The sequence below is a fragment of the Balaenoptera borealis genome (assembly GCF_965194805.1).
Source record: "Balaenoptera borealis genome assembly, chromosome: 4".
Taxonomy (NCBI): domain Eukaryota; kingdom Metazoa; phylum Chordata; class Mammalia; order Artiodactyla; family Balaenopteridae; genus Balaenoptera; species Balaenoptera borealis.
In genome coordinates this window covers 38711433-38737468 of record NC_138861.1, presented here as the reverse complement: position 1 = coordinate 38737468, position 26036 = coordinate 38711433, and the positions used below count along the sequence as shown (strand labels likewise).

The following is a 26036-nucleotide window of genomic DNA, read 5'->3' as shown; positions in this document are numbered from 1 at the left end:
AAATGATAAAAATGACCCAATTATTCTGATTGTTTACTTCTTTCACGTGCTATATGTTTGCACTTGTAGCACGTAGAATATTTAAAATAATTTTTTCTTGCACTTTGCTAGGTGTGATTTTTTTCTCAGCCGTTTCCTTCCTTTTCCTTCTAATGTTGTCTGTCACTTCTTTGTTGTTTTCTTTTCCTTACATTCCCTACAGAGTCCTTCAACTCTCATCCTTCCATACCATCCTCTTTGTTTCTCTTCTCAGTCTTGTAAATTCTACTCTTCCTATTACTGCCATCTTTCACTTATGTCCACCTTGTATTCCTTCCTTGCTACTCTGTCTTTTCATCTACCCATCTCTTTCCTTGACTTTTATTTTCCTTCCCTTGTCACCACTCCTGGAATTCTTCAGATTACTCTTGCCAAATGAGTTTTAGGCAATTTCCTGGTATTTCTGTCCCTTTGGTTATCTATACCCATTCGCTCACGTGCGCAGGTGCACATACACACACACACAGTTTAATTTGGGACTTTCTTTCTTCTTTGTTTCCTTGCTCCTTCCCAGCAAGGACTTTGTCAGCATCCTCTCTGTATTCTGTTAACCTGTTTTGTGAATGTTTGTTGAAGGAATAGCCTATTTGACTTTTCTACTTTTATCCCTATTGCACAAACTCTTATACTGTAATATATATTAGACTTGCCTACAGTATTCATTTTGAACACATTTTCTTCTAATATTCCTATTACATAAAATGGTTCTGGTTTTAATTATTGTCTGAGCCTACCATGTAGTAAACAAATAATCTAAAAGATATTCAGATAAGTTAATGAAAACGTATAGGTGTTAAAATCTTACTGGTACTTCAAGGCCCACCTCAGGTATTACTGCCTCTAAAGTGAATTAATCTCTTCCTATTTTGTTTCTATGATACAATTTCTATAAATGATATAGCCTTTATGAATATTACATATGACTATCTTTACACATATTTTGCTTCTCTATTAGTTCCTTGAAAGGACAGGAATCTTTCCATCTCCCAGAACATTTAGCGTGATGCCCTGCATAGCGTAGATGCTTGCTGAATATTTGTCAGACTGAATTGAGAAGTGTAAAAAGCATAGAAAATGAAAATTCAGAGAATGTTGCTATTTAACCAGATCTCTTCATAAGGCATAAGGCAGAAAGAAGCAGTGAAATCTAGGGCAAAGTTTAGAACTTGAATTGAGAAAGCACAAGGTATAGGAAATAGCTGAGAAAATACTGATTTTTGAAGCTTTAAAATACATGAGTATCTGAATGTTTTGCAGTTGAATTTTCTTAATCATGAAGGACAAAATGTAAATAAAAATATTTGGTAATGATTGAAAGTACATACATGTACATAAAGTGTTCATATTTTTAATTAGGAAAGAACACAGAGTCATTATGATAACATATAGAATCATAGAATGTGCTCAACAGTGTTTGACTGAATTGAAACTTTTGTTTCAATTAAATGTAATTAACTATAGTTCAGCAGTTATCCCTGCATTTTCATATAATCAGGGGCACTAGTTTTATAGAGGAAAATTAAAAATGAATTTTCTCATCTTTTACCCACTTTTTCCCCCATGGGATTAACTAGCTAGTGTCCTAGTCTGTCTCCTCTGCTTTGGGGATTGTAATTATACAAAGGGATAAAAGAACAGAGGGAATGTCAAAGCCATGACAGCTTGAACTTAGAGAGCCGGGAAGCAGGAAAGAATGAAGTGCCAATGGGAGATAAAGGGAGTGTCAGAGGCTCAGTGGAGTTCCCAAGGAAATGGCTCCCAGAGGTACCTACAGCTCTGGCCCAAGGAGGACAGGTGGCCTGGGATTGTTTCTCTTTCTGGTCAGTGTTTTCCCCAACTAGCGTCCACCCCTTCTCTCAAACACATTATAACATCCAAAATTAGCATAAAAGGGGAATTAATGCATAGGAATCTGTTTCTCTTACCTTATTTTGGATTTACCAGAGAAAAATATCATGTACATATATATGCTCCGAAATAGACTTAATTCTCTTTCTTGATAGCCTGAAAGCCCTGTCCCATTCTTGGCATATCTAAGTACACTGAATTTTTCTTTGCTGTAATTGACATTCTTTTTGGTATTGCTCATAACTTTCCATGTTAACCCTTCTAGGTGAAGAGGTAACTGTATTTATAAACTGAAAAATTGCAGAGCACATTTTTATTTCTCCAGGGAAGTAAGATCATATTAACTCGAGTTATAGTAGTTAGAAGAAAGTGCACTTCAGAAAAATTGTGAGGATACATTAAGCTTTAAAATTTCTTTGAACAGTTGTTGAAAACTAGACTCATTCTCCCATAGGAACTCAGTGAAATTCTGTTAAAGGATACGCTTATCTCCTGTTACTAAGTTTTCATTTTTCCTGATATAAACGGATGATTTTAAGGTGAAACTAGATATTTTTGTCAGTTTGAAGCCAGCTGAAATTATTGCTTTTACATAGTGTGGCAAGGAATGGAGGCAATGCTTGATTTGATTCAGTTAAATTCTTAGTTAACCCTACATCAAGGAAAATAGGTTCATTTTATGTTTGTATGTAAGGTTGTCAGCATATGCATTGCTTTTTTATAAATACTCTGAACCCTCTCTGGTTGATACTTTGAGCTGGAAGACGTAGGGCGGGACTTTGCTCATATTTTGTTTTTACATTGTAGACATGAGTCTTTAGACTGTGTTGTTTCCTCTTTCCGTAAGTCTGGCGTAAAATCATATTCTCGATAGTTACGGCACTTCCAATAATAGGAAGAAAAAGAATTAAAGGTCGTGTTCATTTAGTGTTATGCTTTCCATCAAGTTTGACGTAGATTAATTTTTAGGCACTTAGATACTTTATTATAATATTTAAAATCATGAGGATGACCAATAGCCGTGAGGATTCCAGGGCACATTATTTTCTGTACAGCGATGATTCGTATTGTTTTAATAGTCTTTAAATGTCTTCTTTGGGTACTCATTAGATTGCTTAATATTACAACGTAACAGACTAAAATTCTTTAAGAGCTGGAATTTAAGCTTTTATGTATGAAAATATTCTATTTTGTAGGAGTTTATGCTAATATTTATCAAAAAGTGAGGTGAATGCTGATTTTTAAGTTGCTACTATAGATCTAGTTCCCAAATGTTTGATTATGAAAGAACAGTCCAAAAAAATTATTTATGAATGTTTTCATTCCTTTTAGAAATTGAACATTTGCTTCTAAAGATCAAATGAAACAAATCTATTAAGTGGTATTATCAAGTCACTCAACACAGTAAATTATGATCTGTCTTAATCTTGCTTGAAATAATGTACAAACACATGTAATTAGTTATTTTAACTAGAGTTAAAAACAGCTGTCACTATTCTTGAAACTGTTTATAAAAGAGAAATTTATCACTGGGTTATGGTATTAATGTTGTAACTCAGCAGTAAATCATTTCATAGTGTGAAAGAAATACAGTACCTCTGTGCAGTATTACCCCAGTTTCTCTTGAACAAATAATAGGAAATTGTGGTACCCTTGTGAATGATTGACATTTGTTTCTCGGGAACAACCTATTACTAATTGTGGGAAAGGGAGAGTGTCTGTACTCATCTGTTTCATCTGGTCCCACTTGCTAAAAAATACCATATGTAACTGTTGTTACCGGACTGTAGTCCTTTTCTGGTTTTGGGTAATGTTTGCTGGGACTGTACATATCATTAGGAAGAGGAAATCCCTATTCCTATATTACTGTGATGCCATTATTTGTTTAGTGCTCATACTAGGTCTTTAAACTTTATGCAACTGTGAGTAATAAGAGTAAACTCTCCTATCTTTGGTCCTTCATCCCTAGATTCTGGGTCAACTTCAGGATCTATAAAATGCACATTATAAGACCCATTACATCAGAGTTGTGTGCATTTAAAAAACACTCCAAAAACTCACAGTTAAATATATCCAAGTTAATTAGAGCCTGCAATTTCTAATTTGTATGCAGAATTCCAGTAGTTAATAGGAAATCATCAACAAAATAGCACCTCACTCCAGTGGTGTCCCCACCCTACATGTACCCCCCTTCCCCCGCTCCCTATTCTCAGGCCAAACACATTAAGGCTCTCATCAGATGTTCAGAGTAAGGATTCTAAGGTTCTGAGTGAGGTGAAAATTTTCCATTGGGTTCACTACACTCTGTATATTTTAGGATGGTTTTAATACTGGTTTTAAGGAAAAAGAAGTTTATGAATAATAATCAAGTAGCACTATGAAATTTCACAAACCAAATTATCCCTTATTTATTATGATCACATTTTATATTATTCATATATAATGTGTTTATTTAAATAAGCCTATGTTGAAATATTTTTCCCTATTTCAGGAATTATAAATTGAATTAGAAATTTGTTCAGAGTTGCTTGGGATCTGTTGACTCTTGGAACATCCAGATTTTCTTCTGTTAGTTGTATGAATGGCATATGGTAATTATTTTCATTATATTTTATATTTTTCACATGGTTTATAACATAAGGTTAGCATAATGTACTTTACAGCAAACTTAATTCCTCATAAACTCCTATGTGCTTCTATAACTTAAATTTTGGAAATAAAAATGAACAAAACTTTTTAGCTTAATTTAAGACCTCACAAATTATATTCTTATTCTACAAACATGCGGTAGAACATTCTTCTATCCTAACACATCCTTTTTCCTACCCTTAACTTCTTACGCTTATCACTTTATAATGATCTTTCCATTTAGTGTGGCTCTAATTATTTCAATTAGCAAATAGTCTTCTCTGCCCAGAAGATAAACAGTGAACTTGGATGCATACCTCAGAATTATGGTTCCCTTGATCTCAAATTGATGTCTACCATTATTTTCCTGTTCCTTCCTTGGAAATACAGGCCACGTCTAGGTAACATTCCTGACTAAACTTGTGTATACCCACCCTCCTAGGACTCCAATAAATTATTTAGCACTTGTGTCTCTGAACACCATCTGTTCTTAACAGCATTTCCCTTAAAACACTTAACATACTCAGAAAGTTTATGCTGCTTCTGACTGCCTGGCGTTTTTTTTAGAGGTTTGTTTTTCTCTCCTTTCTTTCTCACCTGCATCAGCTTCCCTTGTTTCCCATGCACCAGCCTCCTACGGCCTACTGAGCATGCTGACCTGTTGCTGCCTGTGACGTGGTCTGGGCTGAGCACTGTTATCGGCCAGGGCAGGCAGGGCTCCAGTGCCCCGGGCAAGCTGGGGAGGCTCCCAGGACAAGGCGGACTTTGACACCACAAGGTTCATCTGCCCCAACACTGTGGTATACATCTGCCCGCCAGCTTGACCTGGCCCGGGCCAGCCACCTCGTATCTGACTCTGCTGCACAGATGGCTGTGATTCTGTTGGCTGGTTTCCAGTGGCCTCCCTGACTTGGAAATTTTCCTTGTCCCAGCTTTGGGCATCTCTGCACCCACCGGCTCTAGCAGGCACCCCTTTTCCCGGTGTGCCTTCTTGGCCTTCTCTTCCTGCTTCCTGACTACCTTCTTTTCCCAGCTGTGTCCCTTCTCAGGTGTCCACATTGGCTCTTGAAAGTTGCCTGCTGGACTTCCCTGGAGGTCCAGTCGTCAGGACTCCGTGCTCCCACTGCTGGGGGCTCGGGTTCGATCCCTGATGGGGGAAGATCCCACATGCCGCGCGGCGTGGCCAAAAAAATAAATAAATAAAAATAAAAAATAAAAAATGCTAAAATCTTAAAAGAAAAAAGTTGCCTGCTGTCCCTGTGACCCCCCCCTGCTGGGATCACAGCACCCCTGGGGCCAACTCCTTCTTTTCTGGGCCCTTAAAAATTGTATTATCAGTTTGGATAAGTTTTATTAAATTAAGAGGAGAAAAGGCCAAGATGCTATCTTGATTCCTGAACGTTATTTTACTGTATTAAAAAAAAAAAAAAAATGTTGGTGACCATATTCTTTAAATCAGGTAGAATTTACCCAGATACACATCCTTGTATGTATATGCATCTGTATTATGTTCCCTCTGTTTGAAAATATTTTATATTAATCTCTTCCAAAGAGTATATATAGTATATACAGATTTCAAACACAAGAAAGGGAATATTGATGCAGATTTTAAAATTTTTATTGCAAACAGGTGATTATGGTACAGTTTTGATAGAGGGTATATGCAGTGTCCTTGAAATCAAGTCGGGACGTCTAGCAGTCCTAGTTCTATGGCACTGAGATTAAACATAGGAGGTTTAGTAGATCTTATATTAGGTAATTCCATACAATAAAATAGAAAGAGAAAGACCAGGTTCCCTCAGATCTTTGGTGGTGGGTATCAGGGTGGTATCAGATGGCCGTTCATCTATTTCTTCTCTGGCAACAGTAGTGGTAGGGAAAGATTTTTGAAGCAAGATAGATCTAAGTTACTTATCCACTGCTTCTTGCCTTGTTGCTATTAAAACTGAAGGAACGCCCTTCCTCAACTTCACCATCTTTCATCACTATTTATAGGCATTCTGAAATCTTTTTCTTTTTTCACAAGTTCTAGTGGAACTACTTCTGACCACTAAACAATGTCATGTTTGCTTTGATATCTATGCCATTTGCCTTGTTTTTAAAATGTTTTTCATCTTTTCTCAGATCCATTCCAAAGGCAAAAACCTAACTTGATTTTTTAAACTTTTGAGAAAAGCTTCTGTGATTGCTCTTAAGAATGTCAGGAAAATGATAAAAGTTATTTTGGTGCAAGTTAACAATTGTCTTTTCATAAGTACAGATTTTCACAACCTTGGAAGATAATTAAATGGAGTATTAACGCCAGTTGTAAAAACATGAGTACCTTTTATTGGAAGGACTACCACATCTCACTGAAAGCAAGAAAAGACTAGCATATTTACTTAAATTCCAAGGGCATTTTCATACACACACACGCACACACACACACCCCAGGACTAAACCGTGAAAGTATGTATTTAAATCCTGATTCAGTACTCTCGGGGGTACTTTCTTGAATCTCATGACTGTCATCTCATTTACAAGAAGTTACACTGAGTTAACTGAATCTAGACCTTTCATTTTGATTTTTCCTGCTTTGAGGAAGAACTCTTTTAAGCAGGCTTGATACGTTTTATAAGAGTGAGGAAAATAATTTTAAATGGTTTCAGAAGTTAATACATATATCAATATTCCTTTACTTTCCAGTAGGGATTTATCCAGTCCCCTTGCCCCCCCCACCCCCATCTGAGCCCAAGAATATGACCTCCAAATTACAGGGATTTTAGTGTATTTTGTTAGCTGGTCAAGACTTAGGACAATGCCTGGCATATGCTAGGTGCTCAGTAATGGTGTCAAGTAAATGAAAAGAGGGGCAAAACAGTTGTTGCAACACCTGCTTATTGCTCACAGCACACGACCGCTAGGTTTGGAGAGAGATGTGGAGGTAACTATTCCTATTCCTTAGTCACAGAGACACGGTGAGGAAGAAGGTATATGTGAGCTAACTAGAAAAAAGGTGGGTCCACTACTGGCAAATACCTAAATGGTCCCTTCAATTTAAATGAAATATTTAAATACTTTTAATGTCTTCTCTACAAGAACCAAATATACCCACACCTCTAATAATAGTGGTAGCTTTTTTCTCAAAGCCAAAATATGTATGATAGTGGGGTTGGGGCAGAAGGAAGGTGGGGACAGAGGTGGGAAGAGGAGAAGGAGGAAGCAGAGTATTTGGTAGATATTTTTTGTCTTGATTTTTTTCCTTAAGAGTAAAGTAGGGTACAAGATACCTGGACAAGATGATAGCTCGTGAAATAAATCCTGCATTTTTATGTACCTCTGAGTTGGCCGCATGGAGCCACACTGAGATAGCACATGGGTGCAGACAGTCTTTGCTAGCCAAAACCCAGCCTTTGCGAAACCTTGGGTGTCAAGTGTTTTCGGAGGGAGGCAATCAAAGAAACAGCTCCAAGTGTCAAACCCTAAGAATAATAAAGACCCAAAGAAAGTACACAGGATTCTGTCATTGTTCTGTTCATGTCAAGTCAGAAAATGAGCAAACAGTTTTGTTTATTAATTTTTTTAAGCTAGCATTTCACTGAAAAGTAAAAGTAATGAAATCAATCAGAAAAAATGAACAGTTTTTAAAATAAGAGCCAAAATTGCTGGAGAACATGGTAATGGAAAGGAACTCAGCGGTCTGGGGGTGGGATCAGCAATATCTAAGTTCATCTCAGTACTTCAGTGTGTTACCTTGAAGGCCTGAGACCATGATACTTAGTAGAATGCTATTGCCCACATAATAGTAGATGATGATTTTATCGATTTGGAAATGCTGTCCTGTGATAGACCCTGGTTTTATCATTGAAGCCAGTGTCCAGAAATGTGTTAAATTGAACCATAAGAAATGCCTGATTTTGCAGGTCAAAAACAGTTGAACAGCAATTTCATATGGCTTAATCCTACAGACTGTGCTTAAGCAGGAGAAGTTTAAAAGGGAGCTCTGTAGGGAACTTAAAGGCGAACGTAGGCAGCTCTTGATGGAACAGTACAGCATTGATCCCTCAGTCCTGAAGGGTAGGGGGGGTGGGGTCGAAAAGGCGCCTCTGAATTTCCCTGCAGACTCAGTCATCCAAGTCTACTGACTAGTGCCCTATGCTGGCTTCTCCTTAAAGCCTCTGCCATTTTCTTCCGAGGGAGTTCTTATGAAGAATACCTGCAGAGCAGAAGAATACTGCAGAAGATTCTTGCATGTTCGAGGGTGCATCTGTGTTCCTCTTTAGGTGTCTGTGCACACATATGCCTTCTTTTCAGAGCTTACCAGTGAGGCTGGTCATGTCCCTGAGTAGCATTTTGCAGCTCTGACCAAACCACTCCTTGTAGTGATGCCTGCCGACAGGAACCAGCCTTGAGTCATCCTGCCTTCAAGCAGAATGAGGACAAGGTGGCTCTTTTCACGTGTGGTTAGACTGTAGGCTCCCGTGAAGAAAACCCTCGTAACTAGAAAAATGCATCAGTGTTTGGAAAAGGAATATTCTTTTGACCTGTTATAAACTAAAGTGTGAATGGAAAAGATTTTTTTCTGATAGATTCCTTATACCTTTACTGAAAGATCATTTCAGAGTATTAAGCTGATCTGAACGCAGTGATGTTATTTCACAATTATAGAATTAACTCTAAGAAAATAAGTTGATTATTTGGGATTTTTTTTCAATTTTTTCCCCTAACTCTAAAGTGGTGATACCTCATTGATTATTCAGAAACTGAAATGATAAAGAATGAATTTATTTGATCCAATTAACATAAGCATTCCTTAGGACTTTTGCTGTCATGTTAAGAGAGGCTGTTTTTCAAACTTAGGTTACCAAAGGGGAAAGGGGGATAAATTAAGCGATTGGGATTAACATATACACACGACTGTATACAAAATAGATAATCAACAAGGACCTACTGTATAACACAGGGAACTCTACTCAATATTCTGTAATAACCTATATGGGAAAAATATCTGAAAAGGAATGGATATATGTATATGTACAACTGAATCGCTTTCTGTACACCTGAAGCTAACACAGCATTGTAAATCAACTATACTCCAACATAAAATAAAAATTAAATTAAAAAAAGATGCTGTTTTTAATATTTCAAGGGTGGTAACTCTGCTCAAAACCAGACATTGAGTAGATTTGAAGTAAATATGGCATGGTGCCATGTCAGCAAATGTGCTAGGACATTGTCATTAATGTCATTAATTTATAGATTTTGGAATGAGCCTCTCTAAACCTATCACATGTCAATTATTGAAATAATGAAGGCTACCCCTTTATCCCATGTGAAAAAAACTTAGTATAAGGCAGGTAGGATGGAGGGTGCCAGTTGCAAAACCTCTGTGATCTTACACGCGAGTCTTGCATAGCAGCGGTCATAACTGAATTGAGTTGAGTTGGCAAATCAGAGGGCCATATCAGTGGCGATGAAAATCATTATTTCGAGAATTTAAGAAAAACAACTCAGGGAAAAAGCAGTTTGGAGTTTGGACTCATTAATTAAATTTATAGAAAGAAGCCATATTCTGTTGCTCAGAAAGGCCATGATGAAGCATGTTTTCCATCAACTTCTTTAAAATGTGATAAACAAAAAACACGCTGAAATCAGCAATTTTCTAAATAACTCAGGTTCAGGGTCCACAGCTAGGTCCAGTGTCCATTACTGCTCAGAGTCTCAGGCCATCCGTATCAGCATCTAAGTCTGCATCTTAACATAAGGATAGTTAATGTTCAGGGGGAAAAGTTAAATCATGTTTAATATTTATAGTATGTTTCTTTTTTTTTCACAATTTTTATTTATTCTTTAATTTTTATTTTATATTGGAGTGTAGTTGATTTATAATGTGTTAATTTCAGGTGTACAGAAAAGTGATTCCGTTGTACATACACATATATCCATTCTTTTCCAGATTCTTTTCCCATATAGATTGTTAGAGAATATTGAGCAGAATTCCCTGTATTATACAGTAGGTCCTTGTTGATTGTCTATTTTATATACAGGAATGTGTATATCTTAATCCCAAACTCCTAATGTATCCCTCCGCCACACCTTTCCCCTTGGGTAACTATAAGTTTGTTTTCAAAGTCTGTGAGTCTCTTTCTGTTTATAGTATGTTTCAAAAGCAAAGTCACTGTAATTAAAAACACTTAAGCATTTTGTGGTAATCTTCTTAAAACATAATTTATGCACTCAAGCAAGTATTTAGAGGTAGTCGTCTTCCAACATACTTTATAAAGTACTGTCCAACAGATCGTGTGATAAGTTTATGATTCCTTCCAAGGGGATTCTAAATAACTAACACTCACACATGCCAGTGATTACAGAGGTAAAATAAAATGTGGAGGCATGTTTTTAGCACATATATTTGGTCATCGTACTAGCAACCACTGATTGGCATATATGTGCTCAGTAAATGTTTCTGGAGATGATTTGATGTTAGATCTTCTTTAGAGACTTTGCATGTGCTCAAATTACCAGGTAGTAGTTTTATGACAAAGACAACTTCCCTGAATATGGAAACTTCTTAATAGAGAAGATGGGGAGTGCCTTTCACTTCAATATGGCTTACATATGCATCTTATATATGCAGAAAAAACAACCATCGCTAACGTCAACGGTGTCAACAGTGACCACAGCCCAGTGGTCCACCTTTAGTCTTGCTCTCTTGGTGGCATATGACACTGTTGGTCCCCCATTCCTGATCTCCTCCCGTTGATTCCAAGACTCTGCATCATCTTGCCTTCCCGCCTCTTTCTTCCTCAGGTTTGTTAGCAAGTTCTTTCCCTGCCTAACCAGAAGTGTGAGTTTTCTGTAGATTTCCATCGGTGACCTTCTTTTCTCCTCATTTCACCTTTTGCCGAAGTGAACTCATTCATTGTTCTAAGAATAAAATCGAGAGTCCTTGCTCTCTAAGAGTGACCTACCTCTTAAGTGATGTTCCAAACTTTCTCTTGTTGAACCTGTTTTTCCTGCTTCCCCTATTCAGTGGTCCTTAGTTTTCTTTCAGTTCATCAGACCTTTTGTTCTCATTATCCGTATTGTACATATTAACAGTTGTCATCCGTCACTTCGTGTCCTCCAACATGGTAGATCTTTGTACCTCGCTTCATTTTTCATGTCACCTTTTCAGTTGTCTACCAGATGTTTCAACTCACTGTCCTAGAATCATCTCTAACCACTGAATCTGGTGTTAGAGACTCATGATTTGGGCCTTTTCCCATGCTTGTCAGTGTATAACTCATTGAGTTCTGGATCCCAATGCATTTGCCCCTGTCTGGACGTTTTTCTTGGTCCAGCTCATTTTCACCTTTCCCCATTTCTTCGTGAAGCTTTCCTTCAACCCAACTGCAAGTTATTGGACTCTATGAATTCTTTATTTTTAGCCATGGATGACTCCTATCACACAGTGACTTTAATATTTACCAATCCGCGTGTCTTACCTACCCTGCTCGATTATAAACTTATTGAGAGTAGAAGTCATTTGTTATCTTTGTGTTCTCAGAAGGACTTCCACACAGCTGGTGTGGAAGTCACTTGATCAAAATGATTCATTGACAGTACAGTGGCCAGTAATTACATTTGACTCTTTGTTTTGTTAGAAAATACATTTTCATCTAGATTTAAATATTTTTGCCTATTTTACAGAAAAATAGATTTTGCATATTTTCATCAAGTGGGAATTTGTCTAGCCATAGTTGAAGGAGAAAAAGTTACTTGAATGTCCTTCTAGCACAGATCTTTATTTTTAAAATGAAATTTTATGCATCCTAGGCTAGGCTTAGCATGTGATCCAAAATATTCCTATCTTTTTTTCCTTCTAGATCTCTGTCAGGATATGTTCCTACTGTGCTGAAGCTATGCTCTGTTGATTATAATTTTAAGTCTTTTATGGAAAAATTGCATTCACTTAAATGAAATTCAAAGTATAGAAAATACTTATTAAACAGAGCCACTCTAATAAATATTACTTATCATATAAACTATTGTAAAAACAAACAAACAGAAAGGTAAATTGGAAAAGACTAATCAGCCATTTGGGGGCTTTAATTTTTATTTTCCAAGCTAGTTATGTCCTTGAAGTTTCTGTGTCAGGTAGCTTTATCTATAATTTTATTCATACATCTGAGATTGAAAGATGTGTACCAATTATTTAATTCCTGTCTGTGGTGCATTATGAATTGTGGCTTAAGAGGAGGAATTTTATTTAGTGGTAAGTCATCCCCCAAAACATTAATGATTCACTTATCATCAAAAATAATAATACCACCAAAGAAAATATACCACAAGAATCACTCCCAAATATTCCCCCTAAATAGTGGGAAAACTAAAATGGGATATCTCATGTTAAAAATTGTGACTCAAAAAGGAAATAGTCAGCAAAAGGGGTTTTTTTGCCTCATTTATGTGCGGGTGAAAGTAAGGATTTTAGTAAACTAGTAGTCAAAGGTGATTTGTTTTTCAAATGTATTTTTTGTATATTGAGTGTTCTCCAAATTCTTAGGTTTCTTAAATTTAGTGTTCTTTATATAAAAGTATGTATTTGGATCTCAGTGATTGTTTATCCTAATGATCTAATGTGGCTGTTCCCAACCTACATGCTACAGTCACCAGAGGAACCAGAATTCTTAAAAGAGATTCTCAAATCCGTATTCACACAGAATATTGCCTAAACAGTAAATAAACAATATGGCTGTTGCTGTACCACTCTCTTATACTATATTTTTAAAAACCTTTTTTTCTGCTGCTAACCAATGTTATACATGCTTATATAAATTTAAAGCAGTACAGAAAAATATGCTATAGAAAAGTAGAATTATCTTTAGTTCTACTACTATGCCAGTCACTATTAAGTGTTGTAGGGACTTCCCTGGTGGTGCAGTGGTTAAGAATCCGCCTGCCAATGCAGGGGACACGGGTTCAAGCTCTGGTCCGGGAAGATCCCACATGCCGTGGAGCAACTAAGCCCCTGTGCCACAACTACTGAGCCTGCGCTCTAGAGCCTGCGAGCCACAACTACTGAGCCTGCGCTCCAGAGCCCATGAGCCACAACTACTGAAGCCCGCCCGCCTAGAGCCTGTGCTCTGCAACAAGAGAAGCCACCGCAATGAGAAGCCCACACACTGCAACGAAGAGTAGCCCCCGCTCACCGCAACTAGTAGCCCGTGCACATCAATGAAGACCCAACGCAGCCAAAAATAAATAAATTAATAAATGAATTTAAAAAAAAAAGAGTTGTAGATCCAACAATAATGTTGATTCATAATAGCCAGAATTTAAATAGCTCTGAATATGTGTCAGACACTGTTGTATGTGCTCTTAAACATATTGAGTAATTCAGCCATAAGAAAGAATGAAATAAAGCCATTTGCAGCCACATGGATGGACCTAGAGATTATCATACTAAGTGAAGTAAGTCAGACAGAGAAAGACAAGTACCATATATCATGTATATGTGGAATCTAAAATATGTCACAAATGAACTTTTTTACAAAACAGAAATAGACTCACAGACATAGAGAACAAACATATGGTTGCCAAAGGGGAAAGGGAGTTGGGGAGGGATAAATTAGGAGTTTGGGATTAGCAGATGCAAACTACTATATGTAAAATAAACAGCAAGGTCCTACTGTATAGCACAGGGAACCATATTCAATATCCTGTAATAAACCTTAATGGAAAAGAAAAAAATATTTTGATAACTGTGTTACAATAAAAATTGGATTCCTTTAAAATATATCTATATCTATATCTATATATGTGTGTATGTATGTATTGACTAATTTAATCTATAAGAACCCTATAAGGTAGGACTTTTGTTATCACTCCTTAACAGATGACAAAGTGGGCCCAGAAAGGTTAAATAAGACTGATATATGTTTGCTCCCAGCTTTTCCTATGGATAGACTATCATTTAATATTATTGCTATTGTATTATTTACAAAAATAGGAACATACCATGCTGATACTGTTTTACCACTGTCGGGTCCAAAACAAACTCCCCTGAACTGCCAAACTGCTCTTCATTCCACTATGAAAATATAAATAGCACCACCATACAATTTTTCTGCAAGTCCGGTGGGTACTATCTACTTAAAAAACAAAGAGGCCATTTCTCACTGTCTTCACTACTTTAAGCTAAATCCAAGCTCTGTCATCTCCTGCCTGGATAATTGCTGGAGCCCACGGGGCTGGTCTCCCCACTTCCAGCATCACCCACTCCTGTAGTCCATTCTCCAGGCAACAGCCAAAGTCAGATTTTTAAATGTCGTGCAGATCGTATTACCCTTCTGCTTAAAACATCTCAATATTCACATCACTCGTGATGGCACTTAAACTGGCACCCTGAGTCATCACCACAGCCCTTGAGACCCATGTAGTCTCTCTCTGTCCTCTTGGCCCACACATCCTACCTCCTCCCATCTCTCCTGCCTCCTTTCAGCTACTCATTTGCCCTCGTTTCCATCTCTGGAACGTGTCATGTTCATTCCTGCCTGAGGGACTTTGCACTTGCTCTTCCCTTTGTTGGCATCTTCACATGGCTGGCTACTTTGTCCTTTCAGTCTCGCCAGAGATGCCTTCCCAGGCTACCTTTCTAAAGAATCCTAACCAAACACTGCCCAGCCAATCTCGGTCTCTGTCATTTTCTTCAAATCACTTACCACTGTCTGAATTTATTTCCTTACTTCTGTATTGTTGTTCTCTCCTACTATAGTAGAAACTCCATGAGAATAGGGACTTTTTCTTATTCATCTGAGTGCCTAGAAAAGGGGGGGGGGCATAGCAGGCTTCCAATGAATAGCTTAATTAATGAAGGATTTAAAACACACCAGCATGTTCAGATAGAAGGATGTTTCCTGAAGTATTGTTTGCATAGGCCTCCAAACTCTCACTCTGCTCTAGATCACTGAATGAATGCTTGAATTGATTGCATGTGGAAAGATTCAACTTTTCAGCAGCTGGTGATGATGGTAGAAGCATCTCTGATTAAGTGAAAGTACAAAAGACAGGTTTGCTTAATTGATGTTGAGTGAGCTTGAGAAATGGGACAAACTCCTTGTCATGTGAAGAATTTCTGGTCACTGAATAGTGGATCAATCACTATGGTGTTGTTATGTAATTGTTGTAAAGATGGGGAAATAACATAGTAATTCCTGGAACAACATGGTGCATTATAGATTCTCAGCCGAATTTTCCAGTTCAGTTGGTAGAAATCCCTTTTTCTCACACAGCTTCTTATTGCTTCTCCCTAAGCATCCAACCGTCTCGTGGAAAAAGATTGCCCAGTAAGTGTTTTTGATGATTGGTTAGGATATCCCCTCCCAATTGTCACCCAAATCAGCATGAACCTTTGATAAATCTCTTTAGCTCTTCACTGAGTCATTAGAACTATTCTATTTGGTACTGAAAATAGTTGCACCTTCCTTTTGTTTCCCGAAGAGAGACACTTGTCTTTACAAGTGGAAATACAATGCTCATTTCTGCTTTATATAATATTTTAACATTTGTCTAAAACCCTATGAACTACCTTTGTTGATTATAAAATTCTTTCTGTGCATAATATTTCTTTGATTACCAAGACCAAAAATGACCAGTTTGGGTAGTTTTTCCCAACTCGTCGCTGTTAAAATGGTTTTTAGTGGGTAGAATACCATTTGAATGCATACATTGATGCAGAATTTTTAAGCAAAATCAGCAAAGACACAATCATATAGATGCAAGAAAGATTTTAAGTGCCATAGGATTAGCTGTTCTAGAAAGAATAAGTTTTTACATGTAGATGTTTTTATGCTTGATCTAGATCAAACAATGGCTATTTACTGTGTATAAGGTGCTGTCTTCAATTTGAGCTTGAAATCCACTTCAAATAAAGCTTGATCATGACAGGGTGTTCCATTTATCTTTTGTGCCCATATTTATCTTAAAGGGATATCTTGAAAAGGATCTTAGAGATGATCTGTTCAACATTCTTATGGTGAGAATTACGGCCCAAAGAGGAAAGGTGATTTTGTTAAGGTTTTACCAGTTAGTGGCTGAGCTAGAACCGGAACCAGGCTTCCTTACTGAGCCCCTGTGCCTGCCTTTACCCCTGCGTGTTTGGGACTCACATCCCATGAAGATGCTTAGATGTTATAAGATGTTAATGGGTTATACATACTATAAAGGTGAATTCTTACATCCAAAAATCACTCAATAAGCTTTGTGTTTTGATATAACCCAGAATCTAAGAAGTGAGTTCAAGATCTGCTCCCTTCTCCTCATTTTCCTCTCCTCCCTCTCCTTGCTTATAAAATGTAGTAATGTATTTCCTGAAACCAGACATATACCCTTCCAACCATGTACCATCTTTCAGTTTCAGAGGTAATCACATGAAAGGGTGTCAGTGGAGACTGGAGTTTTCCTGACCCGTCCACACTTTGTGGCCTGTCTTCTTTGTTACTAATGCAGACGCTTGTGGGATAGCTCGCTGAGCTTTTGAGGATAGTCTGTCTCCCCGGATGTTTTTTCCCCTCTGTGCAAAGCTAAATGAACCATATAGGAATTGAACCTATAACCTTGGCCTCATTCATTTATCTTCTTTAAAATTGCCTTTTGGAAATTTATGTTCTGCTGTGATGAGATTAAGGTTGTGATTTCGTTCATTCAATAAATAGTCCCAGCACCACACTAATGGCAGCAGAGAGCACAGAGAGGCAGAGGACAAGGTCTTTGCCCTCAAGGGATTAGGATAAGTGCACAAATCACGCACGAATGTCAGGGCAGAAGTGATGACCGCTGGGGGAGGGGGGTGAGCAAATCAGGAATTCACGAAAGCGAATCAGGAGAAGGGAGAGAGGTGCATCCTGCCGGGAGAACATCAGGGGCCCTTGAAGGATGGACAGGTTTCCCAGGAGTCGGAGCGGTGGGGGTAGGTGTACAGATGGTGGTACCCACAGCACCTCAACAGGGATGTTGCAGTGGGGCGAGCACAAGAGTGAGAGGACCTGCGGGGGCAGGCATGAAGGAAGAGGGACAGGAACGTTATCATTTATGGTGGTGTTGTGTAGGGATGATGGAAGATTTCTGAACTGGGCAGTACTAGAATCAGACCTGTATAACAGGAAACGTCATTTGTCAGCCACTGTAGAATGAACTGGAGTGTTGGGGAAGAACCCTGAGGAAGTGACAAGCGTCTGAACCAGGGCTCCCAACAGGGTGAAGAGAAGTGATGGGAGACGGTGAAGCCTGGACAAGCGGGACTTGGTAACTGACTAGATGTGATAGTGAAGGTTTGAACCTGGGTGCCTAGCAGATGGCAGTACCCTTCCAGAAGCCAGTAGACCATAGAGGCTGGGAAGTTATGTAAAGGAAGTGAACCCATGAAATTGGAACACTGGGGAGAGGTTGGAGCTGGATATAAAGATTCGGGAAGTCATTCACCAGGAGAGCTGTTTGAGCTGGGAGAGTGGATAAGATCATTAAGGGATAAAGTGTAGAAATGAGAAAAAAAGATGGCCAAAGGTAGAACGCCAAAGAAAATCTACACTGGTGATTAAGACAATGAGAAAGAGCCTGAGAAATAGAGAATGAGCTCGGTACACTGTTACAGAAACTGAAGAAGCAGAGGGCTGCCGAGAGACACGTAGAGGCAAGTGTGCTCCCTTGTCATTGAGAGATGTTAGTGAACAAGAAGGAAAAATAATCCACCTTTGCTTTAATTTTGTCATTGAGCCAAATTACTGTTTTATTTGGGATTTCACAATGCATCTTTTTGATGCTATGCTTTCACTTTGACTTCTCTGCATTCGGTTCCACTACATACTTTTCACTCTCAAGACGGTTAAAAACCAATCACATTCTTATATGTAAGGAATGCAGTAGGAGTTCAAAACTGATGAAAAGGCCAGTCATCTGAGATCACTCATTTATCCCAAGTGTTAATCGGGAGCCTAATGTGTACCAGGGACTATGCCATGCCCTGGGGACATAGTGGCAAATAACACAGAAGCAAATCCAGGCCCCTGTTGAGTTTACCTTCTTGTGTGGATGAAGCAAACAATAAACAGACTAAAGAAGGAAAATACACAGCATGTTTGCTGGTGACATGCGCCAGGGAGGAAAATAAAGCAGAAGGGGAAGGGGGTTTGGCAGAAGGGGTGTTTTCAGTAGAGGGGGCAGAAAAGGCCTGACTGAGAAAGTGACATTTGGATGACACCCTGAAGGGAGGTGGGGGTGTGGGGTTGTATAGATATCTGGGTGAACAGGGGACAGCACGTGCAAAGGCCCCGAGGTGGGAGCACGCCTGGTGTGTTTGAGGTCTGGCAAGGATGCCAGTGTTGCTGAAGGGCAGCAAGCAAGAGAGAAAGGTTAGTAAAGTCTCAGGGGCCACATTGGGGCCCTGTGGTCATAGGTTGACTTTGGCTTTTCCTCTGAGCGTGAGGGAAAGCCCTTGGATGGGAGCAAAGGAACGAATAAGGATCGTTCTAGCTACAGGGGAAGGAAGGGGGCAAGGAGAAACAGGAAGATGAGCAAGCAGGCTTCCACACATCCTGGGAAGAGGTGTTGATGGCTTGGACTAGAGTGGTCCCAGAGGAGGTATGGGAAGTGATCAGAATCTGGATGTTTTTTGAGGGTAAAGTAAATAGAATTGAACAGATTGAGAATGAAACGAGAGAGAAGGAAGAGTCAGGGGTGAGTCCAAGTTGCTGTATTGGTCTGCTAGGGCTGCATAACAAAGTACCACAAATGGGTGGCTTCAGCAACAGAAATATATTGTTTCATGGTTCTGTAGGCTTGACCAAGTTTAACGTGTCAGCTCAGTTAGTTCCTTATGAAGGTTGTGAGGGAGAATCTGTTCCATCCCTCTCTCCTAGCTTCTGGCGGTTTCTTGGCTGTCTTTGGCGTTCCTTGACTTGTAAGAGTATCACTCTCTTCATCTTCACACAGCATTCTCTCTGTGTGTGTCTGTGTCCTAATTTCCTCTTTTTAATAAGAACCCCAATCATATTGGATTAGGGATGACCCTTCTCCAAAATGACCTCATCTTAACTCATCATATCTGCTATGACCATATTTCCAAATAAGATTACACTCTGATGGAAAACTAAAAATAAAATTACCGTATGATCCAGCAATCCCACTCCTGGACACATATCCGGACAAAACTATAATTCAAAAAGAGACATGCACCCCCTATGTTCGTACCAGTACTATTCACAATAGCCAAAACATGGAAACAACCAAAATGTCCACTGACAGATGAATGGATGAAGAAGGTGCGGTATGTATCCACAGTGGAATACTACTCAGCCATAAAAAAGAACAAGGGCTTCCCTGGTGGCGCAGTGGTTGAGAATCTGCCTGCCAGTGCGGGGGACATGGGTTTGAGCCCTGGTCTGGGAGGATCCCACATGCCGTGGAGCGGCTGGGCCCGTGGGCCACAATTACTGAGCCTGCACGTCTGGAGCCTGTGATCCGCAGCAGGAGAGGCCGTGATAGTGAGAGGCCCGTGCACCGCGATGAAGAGTGGCCCCCACTTGCCACAACTGGAGAAAGCCCTCGCACAGAAACGAAGACCCAACACAGCCATAAATAAATAAATAAATAAATAAATAAATAAAAATTAAAAAAAAAAAACAAAACGAATTAATGCCATTTGTAGCAACATGGATGCAACTAGAGATTATCATACTAAGTGAAGTAAGTCAGAAAGAAAGACAAATACCACATGATATCACTTATACGTGGCATCTATAATATGACACAAATGAACCTATCTATGAAGCAGAAACAGACTCGCAGACATAGAGAACAAACTCACGGTCGCCAAGGGGGAGGTGGGGTGGGGGAGGGATGGACTGGGAGTCTGGGGTTAGTAGATGCAAACTATTATATATGGAATGGTCGGACAACAGGGTCCTACTGAATAGCACAGGGAGCTGTATTCAATATCCTGGGATAAACCATAATGGAAAAGAATATAAAAAAGAATGTGTGCGTGCATATATATAGATATTTATATATATATATAAAACTGAGTCGCTTTGCTGTACAACAGAAATTAACACAACATTGTAAATCAACTGTACTTCAGTTTAAAAAAAAAGGTCACCCTCTGATGTCCTAGGGGCTAGGACTTCCACAGTGGAATTGAAAGTGGGGAGAAGGACACGATTCAGCCCATAGCAGTTGCCATTGACTGAGCCAAGGAAAGTGTGTTTGGACAGAAGAAGAGAGTTCCAAAGACTAAAGTTAAGAGACTCTTCAGTTTGAGGACCAAGACCAAGGCTCACAAAAATGTTAAATACAAATCCTATGTATGCTTGTAGTTGTAAAAAAGCACTTACATGTTAATGATGGTTTTTAAGTTGTATTCTAATTGTTTATGCAATCATGGTATTTTCCTGTGAAGCGTAAGAGAGTCAGAGTATGGACTGAACTTTACTGGCCAATATGCCGTAGAAGTTACTGGTGCTGAAATGGAATGTTTTGAATGCCATAAAGAAGTCAAAGGACGCTAATAAAAATAATAAAGAGCACTTTTCTCAGAAGGAGAAACAACTCTGGAGAACATTGTTTCAGCCCTTGATTTAAGAAGTCATTTTTCTAGAAAGTCAGTCATGATGCAGTGCTTTGAGCAGCTGCATAGTTTGTTCCTTCATCTGTTTTTGGTGAGAGTGTAGTTAAAACATAAAAAAATCAATTAAAAAAAATCATGAAGGCAATAGTATCACATTTAGCTAATTTGAAAAACAGAGAAATCATCACCGTAACATAACCATTCTAGCCTTTTGATATGTTTTCTTTGAGTTTTTATGTTCCTGCTGTTTTACAATGGAGACAAAAGCTAGGACAACAAGGTGATGGTGCTGACATACAAAAAATCTACCCAATGTTTTCTGAACATGTTCAGCTCGAATTTCTCTCACATTCCAGCTCGTGTTGCACATTCTGCTTGCTCTACCCCTGTCTTTGTCTGGCTACCATCTCGTCGTGCTTCAAAACTCAGCTCAGCTGTCACCTTTGGGGAAGACTGCTGACTGGTATATTCTGAGCTTTCCCAGTATGGAAGGCTGAGCCTACAATGTGCCGCCATATTACCCCGCACCTAAGCACATACCATAATGCTGCATGTCTCCACCAACTTTGAGGACAAGGAATGAGCAGTCTATATTATTTCCTCAGTACCTTGCACAGGACCTGTGGGTAGATATCCAATAAGTGCATGTGGGCTAGGAATGAAAAAAAAAAAATCGAATTCTTTGCCTGCTTGGCACACATCGGTCACTGAACTATGAGACCTTATTTGAATTTAAAACAATTTTGTTCAGATTGCACCATAAACCGGCACGGGAATATGTAATATAGCTTGAGAAAAGTCTCCTTAAAAAGTATTCATGTAGATTGTTGCCGAAAAGGTTAAATTTGTCCCTAAAAACTGCACCCTTCAGTTTCTTACCATGAAAGGTACCTGAGATAGTTACCGTATATGGCTTGTTTTTAGTATTGACTGTGCCCCTTTAAATTAGTAAGCAAAATGAAGCAATTTGAACATACCTATGTAAGGTAACATGGGAGAAGATGCAGGAGCTTGGAGGAGTAAAATTGCTGACAGTAGAGACAAGAATTATTTTAATTTTAATTTGTGGATTGTTTTGGAGAGGGGAGAGTTTTTTATCTGGCATAAATTGAGATATAATCTGAGTCTGAGTGAAGAGAGTTGAGAAGTATTGTAATAGCCCTTTGATGCCAAAAATACTTCTGTGATGACTCGGCTCAAGATTTCTCTCCTCCCTGTTCACCTAGAATGCAAATAATATTTTTTGGTAAACGTTCTCAAAAACAGGAAGAGGAAGAGAAAAGTTTACATGGGATTATTTATGATTTCTTAGTACTGAGAAGAGACTTTGCTATAGAGAATTCTTGATACATTACTCCCCTCATAGGGTTTTGCCTTCATTTCCTAAGTCACTCGGGATGGGACCATATTGAATTCATTGATGGAATCAAGATGACTGACAGATATTGAGCTAAGCTGTACAGCATGTCAAATGTGCCACTCCACTGTAGTTATTTAAATCTTGATTTCTTTCCCCAGCTCTACTTTACGAAGTGTTTCCACTGGATCCTCAAGACCTTCCAAAATATGTTTGGTGTGTGGGGATGAGGCTTCAGGATGTCACTATGGTGTAGTGACCTGTGGCAGCTGCAAAGTGTTCTTCAAAAGAGCAGTGGAAGGTAAATGTTCATGTGGGTGTTCCTTTTACACATTTTCTTTCCTGGTGTGTAGTTTACTTGCACGGTTAACTCGATAGCATTATTGGGAAATAATTCAAAAATTTCCTTAGTTTTGGATATAATCTGTCAGTGATAAATAGTAATAATGCCTTGTCTAAAAACCACTTGGAGATTCTCCACCGAGCAATATTTAATGGCCAAAATTCGAAACTGTGGATTAAGAGCAACCAGTCAGAAAGACCAGTTGTTTTGGTTGTTGGTTTGTCTCAGTTTTTTTTTTCACTTAGACTTACCAAAATCATTCTATGTCACCATAAATTTAATTTGCATGATCTGAAAGAGCGTTTTTTTACAGCACGTCTGCCTTGTCTATGTTTCTGTATAAATATGTGTTTGTGGCAAGTTAAAACATTGATATCAGGATCGTGTGTGTAATTTAAGTTGTGTTCCTTACAGAATAATGTCATTTAACAGCTGCTTGAGATTCCAGGTCCGCATTTGAGTCCTACCTTCGTTCCTACTGAAAGTTTCCAAACCAGTACATTAAATGAAAAATTGGACTGAGATTCTTTAAGTTTATGTAGTCTAGCTTTTGCTTCTGTCCAAGTAATTGTACTTCCTAAGGAGAAATGGTCTTTTCATTTGTTTCTGCCTTTCTCCAGCTTCACTTCCAAGCAATTTAGGCCTGATGGTTTTATTAATGTTGATTACTATGACTGGTCAAAGTGTAGAATTTTTTGCTATCAGGAGAAGTGTTGTGTAATTGACACTTATTCTCGCTAAGGAGTTCAGCATTAAGATTCCTGCAGGTGTATTTCTCAGGACATTTTTCTGAGAGATGAATTGGTGTTTCAGAGACTTAAGCATAAATGACTTGAATGTTTGTTTTGCTGATGACCACAAGGAAATGTCTTTATTTCTGGGATGAAAAAAGTTGACCAAATAGTTATTTCTGTGTTTCTGAGATTGATTCTGCATTATTTAATTGATAGTACATGATTTTCCATTATTTACACTATTAATTATTTAATAGTCCCCAAACCCAGCATTGAATTGGTAATAGGAGTTCCATATTTCTTTCTCGGGGTATGAGCTCTTGGTTACAGGTGACAGAAAATTCAACACAAACTGGCATCAGCACCAATGGAAATTCATTGGCCCACATAACTGGAAAGTCCTCGTGTGGGCATGGCTTTGGGCAAGCCATGGTCTTAAGCCAGGTCATTCACATTCAATCTCATTCTCTCCATCGCTTGACTTTCCTCTGGCTCTGTTCTCATGCAGTTTCTCTCGTGAGAAGAAAAGAGGTTTTCTGTTCCCAGGGGTTGTTATAAAAGCCCCCAATTGAATCTCCATAGACTGAACTTGACTCACATTGGCCCCCTCCAGACCAATCACCGTGGCTGGGGGGAGCAGTGATCTGATAGGCTGGTTCTGACTGGAGTCGGCCAACCTGAACAACCTAGACCAACTGTGGGAATGAGCATTTCCTGGAGAAAAAGGTGAGTCCTGTTACCAGAAGGCTGATTTCCAGAAAATGGGGGAAAGAAGTATGTATAGTACTGAAATCAATTTAATTTTTTAAGATTGTCTTCCCCGCCACCCTCTTCTTTCTTTCCTTAACTCTGTGATTGACTCAGTAGAAGATAAATAGGTAAGATATACCTCTGGCATCTTCTAATGCCGCTTTATACCTTCCAACATAAGGGCTCCCCTCCTAGGCTCACTAATTGGTGAACAAAGGTGATAAGTAAAAATAAAGCAGTGAGAGAAGGACATTTAGAGAGGGTGCCTCTGTGTGGCCCTACCTAGGGGTCAGCATTCATATCAGAACCCATGTTATGGCTATTGATAAAATCTGCCCTTCTCTGCAAAAAACGGTTTTCTAGATGTTTTTGTTGTTTTAAGTAGTTTCTCTGGAAGTAGCTAAGGAAAGAATTGTTTTTGCAACTGAGGTACATATAAACATGGAAAAGCCAAAATGTCTGTACATCTTTTTCTTTCATTGAAAAGCTGATCAGTAATGGATAATGAACCTTGACAAGTGCCTTTTAAGACTTTTATTAATATAGCTTATTTCCTGTTTATTTGGGAATTAGAATTTTAGCACCCACCTGTGTAAAACAAGGCTATAAATTTTAAATATAAACTTCATGAGAGTAATGACTTGTTTTTGTTTTGTAATTTGTATTTGCTTCCTGTTTTATCATGTATGTATGTGTGAAAGAAATAGGACTATCTCTGTATCAGACCTTTTTGATTTAATAAGAAATTATTTTTAAAATATTTTATGTAATGAGAGGCACTAATTTCACAAAATTATGGTATATAGATGTTATTTTTATTCCCCTTTTACAGATGAAGAAATTTGGGATCAGACCCAATTCATCTATTTGGAATCATAAGGCCAAACTTAGACCCATATTAAAGTCTTATGACTCCAAACCTAGACCCAACCTAAGGCCTCATAAATCTAAATCTCATAATCTATTCTTTCCATTTTCCATAATTCTCAAGTTCATGAAAATCCTGCTCTATATGTCATTGTTTATGCCTGCTCGGTAATAATGAGGGCAGTGATGTAAACATTGAGAAGACAGTGTGGTGTCCTTAGTGTGTGTCTCTGCGTGTGTGTCACTGTGTGTGTACATACACACACATATACAAACGTATGTGTGTTTTTATATTTGAATATTTACTATGGTTGTTTTCTGGTTTTAACCTTAAGCTCCTCCTCGGAGTACATATACAGAGGCTTCTAAGCAGCTGCAGGTAGGGGAGTCCTTTAAAGTCGAAAGGAGCTAACAACATCAGGGCAGACTGGAAATGACCACTACAGAGAGGACAGGGGGAAAATCACAGCAGTCTGAGCTTCAAGCTTGTTGGCTTCAGGCTTTTATGCCCTAGTGCTCCCCGCTCTAACGCTTTGTCTGATAGTGTAGTGGTGACTACATAGGGAGACTGCACATCATTTGTTTTAAGTGTATATTATGTTCTCTGTGTCCTGTCCAATGGGATGTATAGATGTGCTTATTTCTTCTTCTTAAACATTTAATATAAAAACACTTAGGCGTCTCATCCAGAATACCTTTTTTGTCAATAATGTCGGTTTAGAGCCGTATTACTGTACCTTACAGTGGAAGCTTATCGTTTTATTTTTAAATTTGAATTGCTTATTTGCCTTGAAGGTTTGTCAGGACCTTTCTGTCTTAAGAAAAAGAATAAGCCTATATGCACACACACATGCACACATACACATATATATATTTTAAGTTGGGTTC

At 38.6% G+C, this 26036-nt stretch overlaps 1 protein-coding gene across 4 annotated transcripts in view; it reads left to right on the top strand.

Moving 5' to 3' along the window:
* The window catches only part of NR3C2 (nuclear receptor subfamily 3 group C member 2), a 369924-nt gene that overhangs the window by 153340 nt on the left and 190548 nt on the right, over positions 1–26036 (top strand). For 3 of the 4 annotated variants that reach the window (XM_082388985.1, XM_082388986.1, XM_082388984.1), the window contains exon 3: positions 22616–22767. In XM_082388985.1, coding sequence (XP_082245111.1) covers positions 22616–22767 — 152 coding nt within the window. The remainder of the gene's footprint in view (positions 1–22615; positions 22768–26036) is intronic. The other variant, XM_082388987.1, reaches the window with a different exon arrangement.